General features: G+C 37.4%; 1 protein-coding gene across 3 annotated transcripts in view; it reads right to left on the bottom strand.

Annotated features, from left to right (window-relative positions):
* Positions 1 to 15,205, bottom strand: part of Zfr (zinc finger RNA binding protein) — a 76,389-nt gene extending 61,184 nt beyond the window's left edge. For 2 of the 3 annotated variants that reach the window (XM_026390128.2, XM_026390129.2), the window contains exons 1-2: positions 15,080 to 15,205; positions 14,690 to 14,789 (exon numbers count right to left, since the gene is read on the bottom strand). In XM_026390128.2, the coding sequence (XP_026245913.2) occupies positions 14,690 to 14,789; positions 15,080 to 15,116 (137 nt within the window). In that variant the 5' untranslated portion in view covers positions 15,117 to 15,205. The remainder of the gene's footprint in view (positions 1 to 14,689; positions 14,790 to 15,079) is intronic. The other variant, XM_026390130.2, reaches the window with a different exon arrangement.
* Between the last annotated feature and the right edge of the window lie 2,754 nt (positions 15,206 to 17,959).

Raw genomic sequence — 17,959 nt, 5'->3', positions numbered from 1 at the left:
ACTCAGTCCAATTACCCAGCATAATGATATTTTTAGACATGCAGGGAGTGAAATTTACCTCCTGTAAGCCTTTTCTTAGGAAGCTCCATGAAGATACACTCCAGGCTAAACAAAAAGCATACCAAGAAATCATGGGGTCATGCCAACAGTGGAGAAAGATGAAAGCATAGGTCAGCAGCTACACAACAGGCCCAGTCATTTATGGTTTAAAAACTGGAATCAGCAGAACAGAAATCTCGGAGAAAATGATATCCAGAAGACAGAGGATTGTACACAGTAGATAAGAGACAAGGAGGCTAGAAATCTCAAAATATAATCGAGACAGTGACAGCAGGTTAAAAAAAAAAAAAAAAAAAGCAATGAAAGACTTCAGGAAATATGAAAACTACTCAGGAAAGGCATGATCCCAGTAGAAGAGTTCACAATTGGGCAATTAGTACAGTATGTAAAAGGAAAAATCCATTTGAACTTCAAAGATTTTGTTAAGTGGTACAAGATTGTAAAAATGAACATACTGGGAAATGTAATCATAGAATGAATGGTATCTGGATCCTCAGTGAACACTATTTACACATTCATAATGGAAGAGTTTTTGCTTTAAAATTTTGGCACCAACCTAAATTACAGAAGATAAACTGATTGCAGAATATAATATAAATGTTATCATAAGTAAAACTATAACATGAGATGAGGTGAATAGAAGAAAATCACAAGCATTTAAAATTCTTAGAGAATACTGAACTACTGTTGAATCTTTGATGGGCTAGAAATGGAATGTATTATCTGAAGAAACAGAAAGAGTCTACCGCTGAATTTTGGAAGAAGAAAAATGAGAAGCAAGAGTAAGCACTAAATTTTAAACAATGATTACAGGAAATAAAGATAACTGCATTCTGCTGATAAATTAAGAAATAACAAAAGAGGCACATTATTTAGTGATATGGAGATTAACACCAAAAGAAAACTAGACTTCATTAAGGACAAAGATCTCTGGGAAGGGTAAATTTTTAGTTTCTACACAACAGTGGCTCTCAAAATGTGATCCACGGATTCCTAAGACCTTTACAAAAGGGTTCATGAGGTTCTTCCCTTTTTTATTAAACATGAGACCAGACTGCCTTCATATATTTTAATCCAAACAATTTACTGCAACAGGCAAAATGCAGAAACAGATTTAAGAATCCAATAGCTTTGACTGAGAATTAAAAATTTTTTAAAAAATGTAAAACAAGTCTTTCTGATCTATTTTTTGGAATTTCATTATTTTTCATAAAGATATTTTTGGTTGGCATGTTATTTCTCTTATTTTGAATATTTTAATTTTAATTTCTAATGTAGTAAATATCAACATAGCCCAAAAAAACAAAAGCCCTTTGGGATCCTCAATAATTGCAAGGGTCTGAGGGAATCCTAATACCAAAAAGAACTATTTTTATGACAAAATCCATTAACTTTGAGTTTGTAATGATTATTCAGCATTCATTTTCCTGCTATTTATTACCCCTTAAACCAAAAAGATTCTTTTTATTATGCAACAGAAAAAGAAATTGCCTAGTTTATTAATAACAACTACTTACAGTGACAGTGAAGTATGGCTTATAATCAATGGGAACCTAACAGAAAATTACTTAACCTTATCTCAAGAATCATATAACAAGTAGGACCGAAGCCTGAAGAGTATGGCCCCAGTGTATGTACTCTTAGCTACCATGTCGACTCTATAAACTTGTGTTCTTAAATAGTCTACAACATGGAGACAAATTCAACATTTAACAAAAATCAATTAATGTAATTAATACACAGAAACAGAGTGAAAGCCAAAATCCATGCAATCATATCAAATGATGTAGAAAATGCATGTATTATAAAAAGCACTCAACAAACTAGAAACTGAAGAAATGACTTCAACATAATAAAACTATTTATGAAAAGCCTACTACTAACATCATAATTAATACAGTAAGACTCAAAGCATTTTCTTCAAGATCAAGAAAAAGACTTCTATTTAACATGGAACTGGAAATCATAGCCAGAGGAATTATGTAGGAAAAGGAAAGAAAATGTGTCCAAATAAGAAAGAAAAAAAAACTATCTTTGTTCACAAATGACATGAAATTGCATGTAGAAATCCCACAATATACCACAAAAATAAACAGTCAGACTACGCAAATTCACCAAAAAGTTGTAGAATATAAAGTTAATACACAAACATTGGTACATTTCTATATAATAATCCAAAAAGAAAATTAGGAAAACAATTCTATGTACAACAGAATCAAAATGAATAAAAATATTTAAGAATAAACTTAGTCAAGAAGATGGAAGACTTGTGCAATTAAAACCATAAAACACTGCCAAAACATTTAAAGATACAAAGTGGAAAAACACCCCATGTTTGTGGGTTGGAACACTTAGTATTAGGATGTCAATACTCAGTGAGCCACAGATGCAATGCAATATATATCAAAATCCCAATGACTTTAAATTGCAGAAATTTAAAAATCAATTCTAAAATTTGTATCAAATTGCAAGGGAACCCACATAGCCAAACAACCTTAAAAAAGGACAAAGCTGGAGGTCTCATACTTCCTAATTTCAACCTAAAGTAACCAAACAAACAAACAAACAAAAAACCCTATGGTCATCAAAACACTGTGGTACTAACATAAAGACAACATATTGATCAATGGAAAAGAATAAAGGGCCCACAAACAAACTCTTGCATACAGTCAACTCTTTCTTGACAAGCATGCCAAGACCATTCAATGGGGGAAGGGACAGTCTTCTCAACAAATAGGGCTGGGAAAACTGGACATTCACATGCCAACAAATAAAAGATGGCTCCTTACTGAATTCCATATACAAAAAATAACTCAAAATGGATGAAAGGGTCTGTGGGTGTAGATCAGCAGCACAGTACATGTTTAGCATGTATGGGGCCCTGGGTTCAATGCCCAGCACTCCGCCATACACACAAATCAAAGACCCAAATAAAAGTGCTTAAACTATTAAACTAAAATTCTTAATAGAAAACAGAAGGGAAAAGTTTAATCACAATAGATTTGGCAATGACAGACAACTGGAACTATATCAAACTTAAAAACTTCTATGAATTAAAGGGTATAACCATCACAGTGAAAAGACATACCAAGCAGAAGAAAATATTTGTAAATTAGCTGGGTGTGGTGACACACTGTAATCCAGGCACTCAAGAGGCTGAGGCACAAGCATTGTAAGTTTGAGGCCAGCCTGAGCAACTCAGCAAGCCCTCTCAAAATAAAGAGAGGTGGGGAACATATCTCAGTGGTAAGTGCTTGTCTGGCATGTATAAGACCTGGACTGGATCCCAAGTATAGAGAGATGGGCATAAAGAACATATGAAAAGATGTTCAAAATCTTAAATGATTAGAGAAATGCAAATCAAAGTTATAACAAGATATCGTTTCATACCCACTAGAAGGCTATTATAAAAACTAAACACGTGTTTGAGATAAACAAAATGAATTAAAACTGTACTGTTGATGTGATTATAAAATGATGCAACTGCTGTAGAAAACAGCATAGAGGTTCCTAAAAAAATTAAAAGTAGGTACCCAGGCACAGTGATACAGGCCTGTAATCCCAGTTACTAAAGAGGCTAAGGCAGGAGAATCCCAAGTTCAAGGCCAAGCCTGGACAACTCAGTGAGACCTCGCCTCAAAATAAAATTTAAAAATTGGCAGTGGTAGAGCATCTGCCTAGCATGTGCAAGGACCTGGATTTAATTCCCAATACCTCAACAACAACAACAAAAAAAAACATAAAAAGCACACATCATATGACCCAGCAATTGCATTTTTGCATATATGTCCAAAAAATTAAAAGCACAACATCCAAGAGATATTTTTATGTCTAGCACCATTCACAAGAACCAAGAAGTGAAGCAACTCAAACATCTAACAAAGGAGGAATGAAAAAACAAAATGTGATATGCACACACAATGTCATATATTCGGCCTCAAAAAAGGAAAGGAAATTCTGTCACATGGGTACACTATGAATGAACCTTAATAACATTATGCTAAGTGAAATCAGCTAGTTAAAAATAACAAATACTTATATGAGATATCTAGAGTGATAAAATTCACAGAAACAGAAAGTAGGATGGTGGTTACCAGGGACTAGGGAAAGGGCAAAAGAAGTTGTTGTTTAATGGGTCTAGTTTCAGATTTTTGAGATGAACAAGGTCTGAAGATGTGTTTCACAACAATGTGAACACAATGCTTACTGAACTATATACTTAAAAATACTAAGATGATTAATTTTTTTGACAAATCTGAAGAGTGCACTCCCACATTCTGATTTAATATGGCTAAGACAATTTTTCAAAGTAGAAAAAACAAATGAACATTTAGCATTCAGTTAGGTAAATTTATATAAGATAACTCAAAAATATTAGCAACTATGAGACATCTAAAATGGGGACCAAATATTTTTTTAAAATTTATCTGTTAATACAAGTGAGAATATTGGACAGAAAAAAAAGGAAATTCTATAGCTAAAAATCAAAGGTAATCCTAATAAGTTATACTCCATGTTTGTAATAATGTCAAAATATATTCTACTGTCATGTATATCTAAAAAGAATAAAAAATTTTAAAAAACAACAAAAAACCACAAGTATACTAGCTATTCTGATGGCATCTGCTGATTTTTGATCCCTGGAGGTCTAGAACACTGCTACTTAAGGTAACAGGTCTTCAAACTGCTGTTTTTCTGCAGGGAAAGAAAATTAAGTAATGAGATTAAGTCAATGTATCACTTCCCAAGAGGAATTTTGCTACCAAAAAAAAAAAAAAAAAAAGAGTTGAATTAAATAGTATGTTTAGTAATGTAGTTGATTTGCATTCTCTACAAATACCTTTTATAGGCTGTTAATAAGAGGTCGAAGAGCAGCACCAGTCTACCACACTTTTACCACACTTTTGAGTGGTATAAAAGCAGAACTTGCCACCAGATGTTAGTATCATTTCTTAGAACAAACTGGCAGTGCACAAGTAGTAAGAACCCAAATCTATTGCTTAGAGCAGCAACTACTCTTATCCAGAGCTCCAAATCTTCCCACTTCTCCAGTATGCTGCTGCATAAACAACATTTTCTGTTATCAGAGACATGAGAGAATTTGGGAGCTCCCAAAGGAATGACCACTTTGAGTAAATTAGAAAAAAAAAGCTCTCTTCCATCTTTAAGGGAAAACTGTAAGAAAACTTCAGCCTTGGCTCTGTGTAAATAAAAGTTTCCCCTTTAACCACAATGTTCAGGTTCTAGGATTTACATCTGACCAGGATCAAAGCCAAGAAGTTAGTTTAATCTAACTCTACACTGTATTTCAGATTACAAAATATGTTTTTCTCCCTACATGTTGCAGACAATGTTCCAACAAACAAAAAATGAATTTAAAAAAAAAATCACAAGCCCCATAAGGCACACAAGCTACTATGTACAAAAGAATCCACAGAATTAAAAAGAAATTTTATTTCTGAAAAGACAACAGGTATTAGAATTACTGGGTTCAAAATAGATAAAGGAACAAGAGATGGATCAAAAATAATCAGATAAATTTTTTTAAAACCAAGCAGAATTTCCAAAACTAAATGTAGTATATATAAATCACAACTAGAAACTCAGGAAGGCATTACATAACCAACTACACATGGTTAACAAAAAAACTAGTGAACTGGAAAACATCTGTAAAAACTACCCAGAATGTACAAAGACAGATGAAAAACATGAGAGACTGAAAACCTGGAGGATAGAATAAAAAGTGTTAATTTACAACTAAGTCATACTACAAATGGAGAAAAACAAGAAAGAAATATCTGAAAAGAAACATTGTCCCCCAATTTTTCCTCACACATGCTAGGCAAGCGCTCTACTGCTGAGCCACAACCTCAGCCCAGCCCCAAATTAATAAAAGATAATCTTCATATTCGAGAGCCCCAATAATCCCCAAGTAGGATTAAATAAAAGGAAATTCATACCAACATACACTCAAGTGAAATGGTAAACATGATAAAAACTGGAGGGAAAAAAAAAAAAAAGCTGGAGGAAAAAATTGCCTATAGAAACCAAATGATGACTACTCAAGGACAAGGGCATTTTTAAAGATTGAGATTTTAAAAGGCAACAACAAAAAAACTCAGTTACTCTTATATCAACGCTAAAGGAAATTCTGATTTACTTTAGGAAGAATGAAAATGATCTCATAAAGAATGAATGTTAAGTAAAAATCGATAAATATGAAGGTAAATTTAAATAATCGTTCACTGTGTACAACAATTATGTCCAACAATAGTTTTTAAAAAATCTAAAACATTGTACAATTGCCTAAACATTTTTACAGGAAATCCTTATAACTAAGTGAAAATAGAAGTGCTTAAAAAAGAGTAAAAGCTAATGGATACCATAAGTTAACTAAAAGTGCTCCAAAACTCTGTACTCAAGAATAACACATTTCTCAAATATATTAAAATCACTTCAGGGAATGATACAACTATTCAGAGAAATGAAAAAACTGAATTGACCAATTCTGTTTTTATACTTTTTTTAAAAAAAAAAAAACTTAATAGAAGATTTTCAGATATGTTTGGATTTCATACTGTGGGAAAGGGATCAGACACTGACACCTCTAAAAGAAAAACAATCAGACACTCCAACAATAATTTAAGTAGAAGAGTGTTATGATTAAATTTACATTTTATAAAGAGCATTATGCTCATGGTTAAAAAAAAAGATTGGGTGGGCAGGGTTGGGGTTAGTCAGAGAAGCTATAAAGCCATCTTCATAAATCATAGCAATTCATTGTTATTGTTTAAAGGCCTTTTTTGTTTTTCTTTTAACTAAAAAAGTTTTATGTCTGGGCTGGGGTTGTGGCTCAGAGGTACAGCGCTTGCCTAACACTCTTGAGACTCTGGGTTTGATCCTTAGCACCAATAAACCCCAAGTAGGATTAAATAAAATAAAGGCATTGTGTTCAACAACAAATAAAAAAGTATTATGTCTTTAACTTCTTTTTGAACATTACTTGACAACCTCTCTTCCTTTCTCTGGCTTTGCCTTAAACACAGATGTTTCCCAACTTTATAAACACAGCTTATTCTTTCCCTATTTTTCTTTCATCCATTCAAAACAAATTGGAAACTGCACTTTTCTGATTTTGTCCCAAGTCACAGCTGTAGGGATCATCACCACATGGAAGATATTCAGATTTATGCTACCAACCTGTATCCCTTTTTTGAACCCGATTTCCAAACACCTACTGAATAATGGCTGACAATGAAGGGAATATAATGTATGCCAGCTACTATGACAATGAATCTTCAAAACAACACAATGGAAGAATGCAGAGGCCTCCCGGTGTTGACAATGTTTTGTTTTATTTAATTTGGTGCAGGTTACACAGGTATACTCAGTATCTTCTTATATGTACAGTTTTATTTTTATATATATAAAAATGTTCTTAAAACTTTAAATCTTATAAGGGGCTGTGGTTGTGGCTCAGTAGTATCTCTCTTGCCTTGCACTCCTGAGGCCCGGGGTTTGATCCTCAGCACCACATAAAAATAAAAATTAAAAGATATTGTGTCCATCTACAACTAATTTTTTTAAAAAAATTTAAATTTTATGAGGTAAAAAAATATTATCTCCAATTTATAGATAAAGAAACTAAAGTACTACTAAGAGACCATATTGTTCAAAGTTACATGGCAGGTAAAAGAAACCGGATACAGCTTTTAGTCTAACTTCAGAGCCCACCCAATTTCAAGCACATAAGGCAATTTACACATTCTTGTCTTGGCTCAACACAACTCTTTTGTCTAAACTGACAATCCCTCCATTTTCAAAATGTAAAACCATGACATCTATCTCAAACTCCATAGCCAGAATCCTCCAATTTCTCATTTCAGAATTTCATAAAAAGTTATCATGGCATAGTTATTTGTACAAATAGTTGTTCCTACCCTCCTGCCCAAGAAATGTAAACTTCTTGAGAGAAGGGACTATGCTTCCCCCTCCCAGCCCCACAAAGTGCTGGAGTTGAGTCCAGGAAGCACATGGTAGCAAGCAAGAGTTCTACTACTATGCTATGACCCCAGGCCTACAAATATACAGAGTATAAAGAAAACAAAAGAAAAAGGCTAGGGTTTATTTCATTCATTTGATCTTTATAAGTAATGAAGAGCTGAACTGCACATGGCTTTCATGAAATACTAAAAATGCCATACTCAGAAAAACGTACAAATATTGTATCCTACAGTGGTGTCAAGGACAATTTACGAACAAGCACAGTAGATGAGTCCTCAGCTTTAATATAGGATAAAGATGTATCTCAGTAATTATAACAATTACTACTCTTCTAGATTAACCTGCTGGCATATTTCTAAAATAATGTGTCTTTTAAAAAAACAAATACCTCTAAGTAGCTATACATTCTAACTAACTATATATTTAAGCATAGGTCTATCTATGGAATTTGTTGTTGTTTTTAAAATATTTATTTTTTAATTTTAGGTGGACACAATATCTTTATTTTGCATTTTCATGTGGTGCCAAGGATGGAACCCAATGCCTCATGCATGCTAGGCAAGCACTCTACCACTGAGCCACAACCCCAGCCCTGGAATTTGTTTTAATCCAACAATCTATGTCTATCTCCGAGTCAATATTACTTTTTTAAAAATAAAGTTTTGGTATCTGATATTCCAGGTCTTTGCTTATCATTTCTTACCAGATTGTCAGGACTACGTTCTTCACTACAAACAATAAAAGTCCCCCAAGTTAACCCAAAAATCTTGATATTTTTATTGGAATTACATTTTACATAGACTACTAGTAGTCAATAACTTGATGGCACTAATTTTTTTTCCTCGAATATAACCTTTATTTCCACAACTTTTATATTCGATTGTATTTTCTTCTTAAGGTGTTTTGCATGTTTCATTTGTTTTATTCCTACTTACATTTGATGGCTATATCTAAACAGGTCTTACTTGAAACTTAATGGTCTAATAAATTAGTATTAAAATATTGCTGCAACAGGAATGCTACTGTCTTTTGCCTGATCTTAGGTCCAAGAGAACTTAAAGTCTTATTTTTCTTTTTTGTAGTACTGGAGATTAAACCAAAGTCCTCAAGCATGCTAGACAAGTGCTCTACTACTCAAGCTACACACCCCAGCCATTTCTGTATTTTATTTTGAGACCAGGTCTTACCATGTTGTCCAAAATGGCCTTGAATTTGCAATCCTCCTGCCTCAACTGGGACTGTAGGTATGTGCCACTACACCCTACCAATGTGCTGCTCTTATTATTTCTCACTTTTTTTGGTCTAATAATTTTAAATCTCATGTTGTCTGCATATAAGAAAAACTTTTCTTCCCTCCTCTGTTACATTGAAACCTAGAACCAATGGATAGAAGCACTTATTTTTAAAAAATTTATTGTGAGATTATGAAATTCTATGTATTAAGTATATTCGATATTAACCAAGGAGCTTTTAAAAACCATTATGGTATTGTTATTCGAATATCAACTTTGTAGGAATACTACAGCATTGATTGGAATATTTACTGAAAACCAGGTTCTAGGCTAGTTAACTTTATATTTAATTTTCAGCTCAAGGCAAGTTAAGTGAGAAAACAGTGGTAGAGAGGCTAAGTGCCCTGGCCAAGTAACAGAAGAGATAAAGCTGGGATTCAAATCCAAGACCAACTAGCTCCAAAAGTCATGCTCTTTTTCACCATAGTAAATAATAAGGGAGTGTACAGAAGCATACTCAAAAATACACCTCAACATTCTATGTGGGGATATTTGGGCTAAACCTAATCCTTTTTTATTTTTTGCAGTGTTGGGGATCAAACCCTTCGTTTTAAGCATGCTCTTCCACTTAGCTACACTCCAGCACTTTCCAATTACTTTTTTTTTTTTTTTGGTACTGGGGATTGAACTCAGGGGCACTCAACCACTGAGCCACATCCCAAGTCCTATTTTGTATTTTATTTAGTGCTGTCTCACTGAGTTTCTAAGAGCCTTGCTAAGTTGCTGAGGCTGGCTTTGAACTTGAGATCCTCCTGTTTCGGTCTCTGGACCACTGGGATTACAGGTGCACACTACCTCGCCTGGCTTCCAACTACTCTAAAGGCTCTAAAAACATATAAGGGAACTATCATTAAATGCAACAGCAACTACCTTTTAAGAAAGTTAGTTTTCATTATTTCAAATTTATCCGAACAAGATATGTTCTAGGCTCTCTGATTCAACAATGGAAGAGCCAATATACTTAAAGGTTGGAAAAATATTTTTTTCATAAAGCCAGTAAATTTCCACCACCATGGTTGGTTTCAAAAACCTGTTCACCTGGTTTTTTCACCTCCTCAGTTAGTGATTAATCCTTTTAGATCTTACTAGTATTACTTTTATTCTTTCTTTCAAGACATAATATTCTTAACTCTATATTGGAAAGTGTAAAAGAAAAAAGAAAAAAGTAAACTCATTGGCTAACCAACCTACCCAAGCTAAATGTTAGCCAACCAAAGTTATCTTAGTGATATTTAGACACTTATCATTTAGGAACATACGCCTCAAAAGACATCTCAAAATCATTAGATAAGATTCCTTCGTTGGACTAGCAAATCCTTAATTTAAATGTCCATCAACAAATTGTTTAACATTTGCAAAAATTAAGAATATGGGAGTATTCTGCATGTTTATGTAACATTTAAAGTCTCTGGATTCAGTAAATACTAGATAAAACATAGTAAAAAAAAAAATGTTAAAGGTAGAATAGCATTCAGACATCAATGACACACCAAGAGTTATATAAAGGATAAAGAAAACTAATTTAAGTACAAGGTAAAGATTTAGGTTATTGCTTTGCACAGGCCCCAAGTCAACAGGGTCAGTTGACCAAGGTCTGAAATCATGAGCCAAAATAAACCAGGCTGATCTTAGTTCTCTCAGCCATATATAGTGGGCCGAGCAAAAACAGAAATACAATGAGTACTATGTAAAATCATCTTGCCATTGATTAAAAGTTTATAATAGTAAAAAAAAAAAAAAAAAAAAAAAAAAAGATTTAGGTTATCTAGGTAACAGACAAGTGTCTTGACTTAATAGGAGAATAACAAGGAATGTCCAAGGTTTTTCTAAAAGATTAGATGCAACAAAACTGGCTGTTTAAAACTCTCAAGTAAATGGTTACATCCTATTAATTATAGAATGGATAAAATTCATAACATATATTTGTATATACCCCAAATCCCCTTGAAAAATTCAAGTACTATGAGAAATTCTGTAGCCCTGTCAAAGGAATGGGGAAAGGATTTTTGATCCTAAAGTATTACAAAGTTTTCTTCCCATTGAGAATTATTTTCCTTCACATTCTTTGTTCAAACAGTTCTTTTCCCAAGAATTTATTATAAAATTAGTCCTGTATTTCTAAAAGTGTATCTTTTCTAACAGACAACTGCTACATTCAAGTAGGTTATCCACCCAAGTTCCCTTTCTGCCAGAAAACCATCCATGTTTTCACCAGGCCTGAGATTTTCTGTCCTGTACACTCACAAATTAATGTCCTATAAAAACATACAAATAAACATACAAATATGTGTGTGTGTGTGTATCTGTGTGTTGTGTGTATAAAAATTTCCCATGGGAGAATAAAATCTGTGAAAGGTAAGAAAATAAAAAGATTCCATTTGCAAAGATGGCTTAGTGGGTTTATTTACATGCCTTTACGAACAACATAAAACAGGAAAAAAAAAAAAAAACAGTGAATGATGGGACATAACACAAAGACTAAGTAAATGCTTACCACAAAAATGTTCAATACTCATTACCCAAAATAAAACCTAAAAGTTATTAAAATAAATTTAAAGATCTCCTTATAACATCTTAACTTGATCTTCAGTATGCCACTGTGAATATCTACTATTAAGCTGGAGATGTAGTTCAGTGGTAAAGCATTTGTCTAGCATGCATAAGGCCCTGGCATTACCCAAAACAAAAAATAATCCTTAGACCTAAAATAAATTCAATCAAATACTTTGCACAACTTTAACCAAGAAAACTAAGAACTGGAATTAAAATTTAGAACATTTACTCCATAAGTACTTAGAATTCCTGGGTTTCAGATCTTTCAAATTAAGAAAACAAAAACAAAATTAGCAAACTAAGCTGTGTTCTTTCACTCTGAAAGTTCAACTGTTTCCAGCCAGAAGAAAAATCAGCAACTGCTTTTTTTTTTTTTTTTGCATATGCCTTTGCTATTCATGTTATTTATTCATCTTCCTTGGCCAAAGTATTAGCATCCTTGGATCTGATTTCTTCTATATAAATGCAAGAAATTTTCATGAACTATATGTACAAGGACAAAAAAGTTTTAATAATTAGTTTTGGTAACATGCATTCAAAGACTAGTATTTTCTCATTAAGACATACACATATCAATTCAGTAATTTGGATTATTATTACAGTTTACTGAAATGGATTCAAAATATTCGGTATAAAATTTTGTAAGAGTATTCTATCCCGGGATAACACACACGTAAATATCTTTAAATTGATATCTCTTTAAATTGATATTTCTTCCTTGTTTCTATCTGTAGTTATGTATTTATAAGAAATATTTCAGAACTGCAACAATATTAGGTACAGAAAATCTGTAGTTAGTTTCACATACTGGGATAAAACATATAAATGTAAGTATTTTACACAAAAAATCAAGTATCTTTAAATTCATACTACCTCCCTTTATTTCTATGTCTGCATTTAGAAAAAAAAAATTCTAAACTGCAACAAAAAAACCCATCACTATTCAGTGAGCAGCTAATGATTTAACAAATCTATCACTCAGTCGATACTAAGAAAACAGAAAAATACTACATAAAACAGCCCTTTCTAGAACACAGGGTACTTGCTAGCAGTAGATTAATGGCACAGATGCCAATTAGCTATCTCGTTTCACAGAAAAATAAAATGGCTTTTTTTCTCTTCAGAAAAATTACTAACTCTAAAAGGGTTTATTATTGAAACTTTGTATAGTTTTTACAACTTGTAAGCAAAGGATTTAATAATATTTGAAAAGCCCCCCAATTTCTGCTGTAACAATGTCCTCTCAGTTCTTTTTTGCAATACAGACCTCAAGACAAGACAGTTGTAAAATGGCACATATGATGATGCATTCAACAATTAGTAAAATACAAATTTTGTCAATATAACATACCCTTATAAATTTTAAAATCAATGGGGTCTTAAACACTGCATCTTATTTTAATTGGCAGATTTTTTTCCCAGGAGCATATATAATAATGATGTCTCTTGCAATAAATGGCATCCTAAGACTCCATAATATGGGGCAACTTTCTCAGAATTCGAAGTTTCAACCCCAAAACACAGTTGACCCAGTACTAATTTTTACAGGTGGAGAAAATGAAAACCCAGACGTACGCTGTCCCCAGCATCATAAAATCAAGAGAAAGAAAGACTGTCATTCAAATGGTATGACTCTACTGATGCCCCTTTCCATTACAAAACCTGTGCCCTGAAGTAAATTGGGGTGGGGAAGGAATCTATCTGGGTTTAACTAATACCCCGAATACATCTGGACATCTATACATTATAAAGCTTACTACTACTCAGGGGCCATGTGCTCTTATGGTCTAAGTCAAGAGACTGTGTCAGAATGACTCAAGTGTAATAACAATAAAACATCCATCCAGTTTTCTGTTTTTATCTTTGAAAAGCTTTATAATGAACTACAGAGAGTTCGGAATTGACAGCTTCCCTTAAGGTAGAGATTTTAGCCAGTGCATTGCAATGACTCAGTATAATCTCAATTGCGTTTCCTTTTCCCCAAAGGAAAAAGACCTCCAAGGTGAATTACTGGCCCACCTGAAGCCTAAACTCAGTAGCTAAAACAAGGCTTGTGCACTCATTTATCAGCACCAGAAACTTGCACATCTTTTCCAGTGAACTACACAATTCACAGGTGGTTGGCATATTAACATTTCTCTTTGCGTGGAAAACTGAGGGGAAAAGATGAAAGCAGTGACGCCGGCAGTGGGTTTGCAGGACTGGGGGCGCAGGATGGGGGGAGGCAGGGGAAACAGGACGGAGGAGAAGGTGCCTAGACAACGACATATATCTGGGCTCAGGGGGCTGGAACACAAGGGGAAGACCAAGAGAGGCGTCGGAGAAAAGGCCGACGGGCCTGCGACTCAAGAGGTCCTTTCCATCCCCTCTCCATCTCCGGAGCGAGAGAACGATAAGAGTGGGGGCTGGAGAGGCGGAGGCGGGGACTGGGGGCCTGCCGGACGGCGGTGGCGGGCGGCTCGGCTCCGCTCCAAGGCCGCAGGAGGCCATTTTAACTCCGGGGCCGCCGAAGGCCCCAGCGGCCCTCCACGTCCCCAAACCTCGGCTGTCTCTCCCTCCCCGCCCCCACCGGGGGCGGCTCCCCGCCGCGGTCCGGGCCGGACGGGCCGGGGCGGGGCGGGCCTGGACAGCCGCGGGGCCCTACTGGGCCTGCCGCAGGCCCGGGCTCGGGGCCGCCGGGTGGGGGCTGGCGCGGGAGCGGCCGCGGGGGCGTCGCGTCGGCGGGATCCGGGCCCAGGGGCGAGGAGGGGGAGAGAAGGAAGGGAGTGGGGAGCCGTTACCTATACTGGGCCGCAGCCGCCGCCGCCGCCGCCCCGCTGTGGGTGAATCCAAAGTAGTTGCCGGTCGCCATTTTGGCATCTTCCCCCAGCCGGCTGGGCACTGCGGCGGGCACGGAGAGTCGGGTCCCATGGCGGGAGGAAAGAAGCGGAGGGACCGGGACGCCGAGGGAGGGAAGGGGAGAGAGAGAGGCGCCGTGAGAAGCCGCCCTGGCCGGCCCGGCCGCGGCCGCGCTGCCGTCCGCCTCCCGCCCCGCACTCCCTCACTCCCTCGCACGCCCCGGTGGCGGCCGCCGCCTCCTCCCTGGAGCCAGCCCCAACCTCCGCGCCTCCCCGCTGCCCCAGGCCAGAGAAGGGACAGGGCAGAGGCCTCGCGGGCCACATTAGACTCACCATAGGTGAAAGAAACTACAGGGCATATGGGAATCATGGGCTCGGGCTGCTGCTGCTGAACTCTGAACTCTCACCCGCTGCCTCCCTCCTCTGCCCCACTCCTCCTCAGCGGAGAACAGACCGCCGCCTCCGGCCGCACTGCGCAGGCGCACTCGCGTTCGGCATCCTGGGAGCTGTAGTCCTCGCAGCCCCCGCGGGCACAAGCCAGGCCTCGGCGTGGGGGCACCTCGCGCGACCGTGAGCCTGGGCCTCTCCCAGGTGGTAGAGACCGCGAGGTGCGGCCCGGCCGCACGAGTGCAAGAAAAGGGCGTCTCGACGCCTAGCCACTGGGAATCGGGAAGAGGGATCGGAGGGTGTGATGTCTGTTAGCCTTTTCGCCCTCTTCACGCGTTTACTTTTTCATTTGCATTTGTTCTCTCATGTTTCAGTCTTCCCCTTCCTTTCACTTTTCGTTACAATTTGAGCTGGGTTAGTTAGAATTCTGCCTCATTTCCGGCATTCCTGCTGTTTGTCCTCGGCCTTTGAAGTGGAGAGGGAGAGAAGGGGAGAAGAGAACGAAAAAATATGGCTAGTGTGCTAGACGAAAAAAACACGCCTGACGCCCCTGCCACATACGCTTCCCGCCATTCCCTCTGTCCCGCCGCACCCTCTCCATTGAGTCACTCAAACGTATATAGACCCCTACGAGTTGCAGGGCGCAGTTGTAAGTGCTGTAGACAGACGTGGCCGCGAGCAAAACCACGTCCACGTTCACATGGGATTCACATGCTAGGAAGGGGTCTGAGCCAAAACAGAAAATCGGATGGTAATTGGAGCTAAGAATAAAATAGGGCAAGAAAGTAAGCAGAGCTATTTTATTAGGATGAAGTTAAGGCCACCACTTGTGTAGAGACCTGAAGGAAGTGAGGGAATCAGCGACTTGGGAAAGGGAAGTTAGGTCCTAACTCAGGACCTAACTTTTGAGTATCCTAGAGGTCCAGAGTGGCGGGACAAACCAGTTCTAAAAGGTGCTTGGTGTGGATGCCTGACCTTCGTGGTAAAGATGGAACAATATTCTTCCTCCATGCAAAAATCTCTTCCTTCCCTCTGCTTTCTCTTTAAACTGTCTCAGTTCATTTTCAATCATTCCCTTTCTTCTTTCAGTCCCTCTTCTGGTGGACTGTTTTGCCGCCTTCCCTTTTTTCTGGCTTTCATCCTCTCAAAGTGCTCCATTTCACCTCTGCCTTACCTTCTCCATGCCCATCCCCCAGATCCCCTTCTACTCGTGTCTGCGCAGTGTTGGATATGAGCATTAAAAAGAAATTCAAAGGGTGAATCAGAGCTCCCCCATGAAAGTCAGGGCTTTATCTCACCTTCTCTCTTTCAGAGCAGAAACAATGCCTCAATTCTTATTTGTGCCAACCCTGCTCCCCCACACCTCCTACAAAAGTACAGGTTATGAGAACCTGTCTGATATGTCCTCTTAATCATTTCGAAAAGAGAAAATGTAGAACATTTGGGGGGCGGGGGAGAAACAGTGTCATTGTTTTTGAAAATACTGATGTTTCCTAAAGCAAAATTTATCTGTGCTCCTAGTGTGTTGCTAGGAAAAAATATGTCCTACACATAGGATATTAAAACTGCATTTTTAAAGGTAACTTGCCTCAAGACATATGCTAATTGAACAAAACCAGGGGAGAAAAGACAGGTGTGAATCACCTACCTGAAAAGATTTTGTTTTGGCTGATTTTGTTTGGCAGATCTTTAGAGGATGGTGTGCAGTTGGCACATCCTAAGCCCATAACTAGAAAGAGGAAGATCTGCCTCTTCTTGGAGGCTATTCTTAGGAGTCAGTAGGTGTGGCAGTAGTGAAATTGTTTACAACCACACCCCCAAAGATGCAGCCTAGAGCTGGGGTTGTGGCTCATTGGTAGAGTGTCACCTAGCGTTTGTGAGGCCCTGGGTTTGATCCTCAGCACCACATAAAAAATAAAATAAATAAAGTAAAGACATTGTGTCCAACTAAAAAATAAATATTAAAAATAAAGAAGATGCAGCCTATAGGAATACCCTGAACATTCCCTGACTTGCCCTTATTTAAGGAAATAATGTTGGAGAGGACTGGAGTAAAAAAGGCTTAGGTCTTTTTCTTGCACAATTAGTGGTGGACTGACCCAGCATGTTATTTAATCTTTCTGAACCTGTGAAACAGGAATAACAATATCATGTCCTTTATAGGATTGTGGTGGGGGCTTAATGAGTTGACATTTATGTAAAGCAACACCTAACTTTTTTATTTAAAAAGAATTAGCCTGGATATTTGTGAATCTTTTTAAAATCAACCTTGTAAATGAATGGCTGTGCAGGTCACTCACATACAACCCAAAAGTAGGCAGCTCTGCTCAGAAGAGTATATGTCCCACAGTATCCAGTCTAGGCAATATGGCAGCATGTAATCCTTGAGGCTGATAACAGAAGATGAAAGACTTGACTGGAGGCAATTAGCTATAGTATCTAGTATCCTTTATGCCCAGAAATGATTCAAAATACAAATCTGATCAAACTCTGTATTTCCCAGCCCTCCCAAGATAAAGCAAAATTCTTCCATGTAGCCTACAAGACTTTATAAGATCTGACCTTCCTACTTTTTCAGCATCTTCTTCCTTATTCTCTTCATTCCAGCTACCTTCACTTCCTATTTATCATCCTTCCTTCCACTACAGGGCTCTGCACAATCTCTGTGACTAGCATGTTCTTTCTTCTCTCTGCCTGGTTAATCTTCATGCTTGAAGGTCTCAGTTCAGTCAATCCCTCCTCATTCTTCTCTGACCTCAATGGATTAGACCTTTGTTATGCTCTCAGAGCACCAGACATCTCCTCTTAGTTGCCTTGTCACAGCTG

Source organism: Urocitellus parryii, chromosome 1 (assembly GCF_045843805.1).
Source record: "Urocitellus parryii isolate mUroPar1 chromosome 1, mUroPar1.hap1, whole genome shotgun sequence".
Classification (NCBI taxonomy): domain Eukaryota; kingdom Metazoa; phylum Chordata; class Mammalia; order Rodentia; family Sciuridae; genus Urocitellus; species Urocitellus parryii.
The sequence above is the reverse complement of the archived record's forward strand: the minus strand, read 5'-3'. Positions and strand labels throughout refer to the sequence as shown.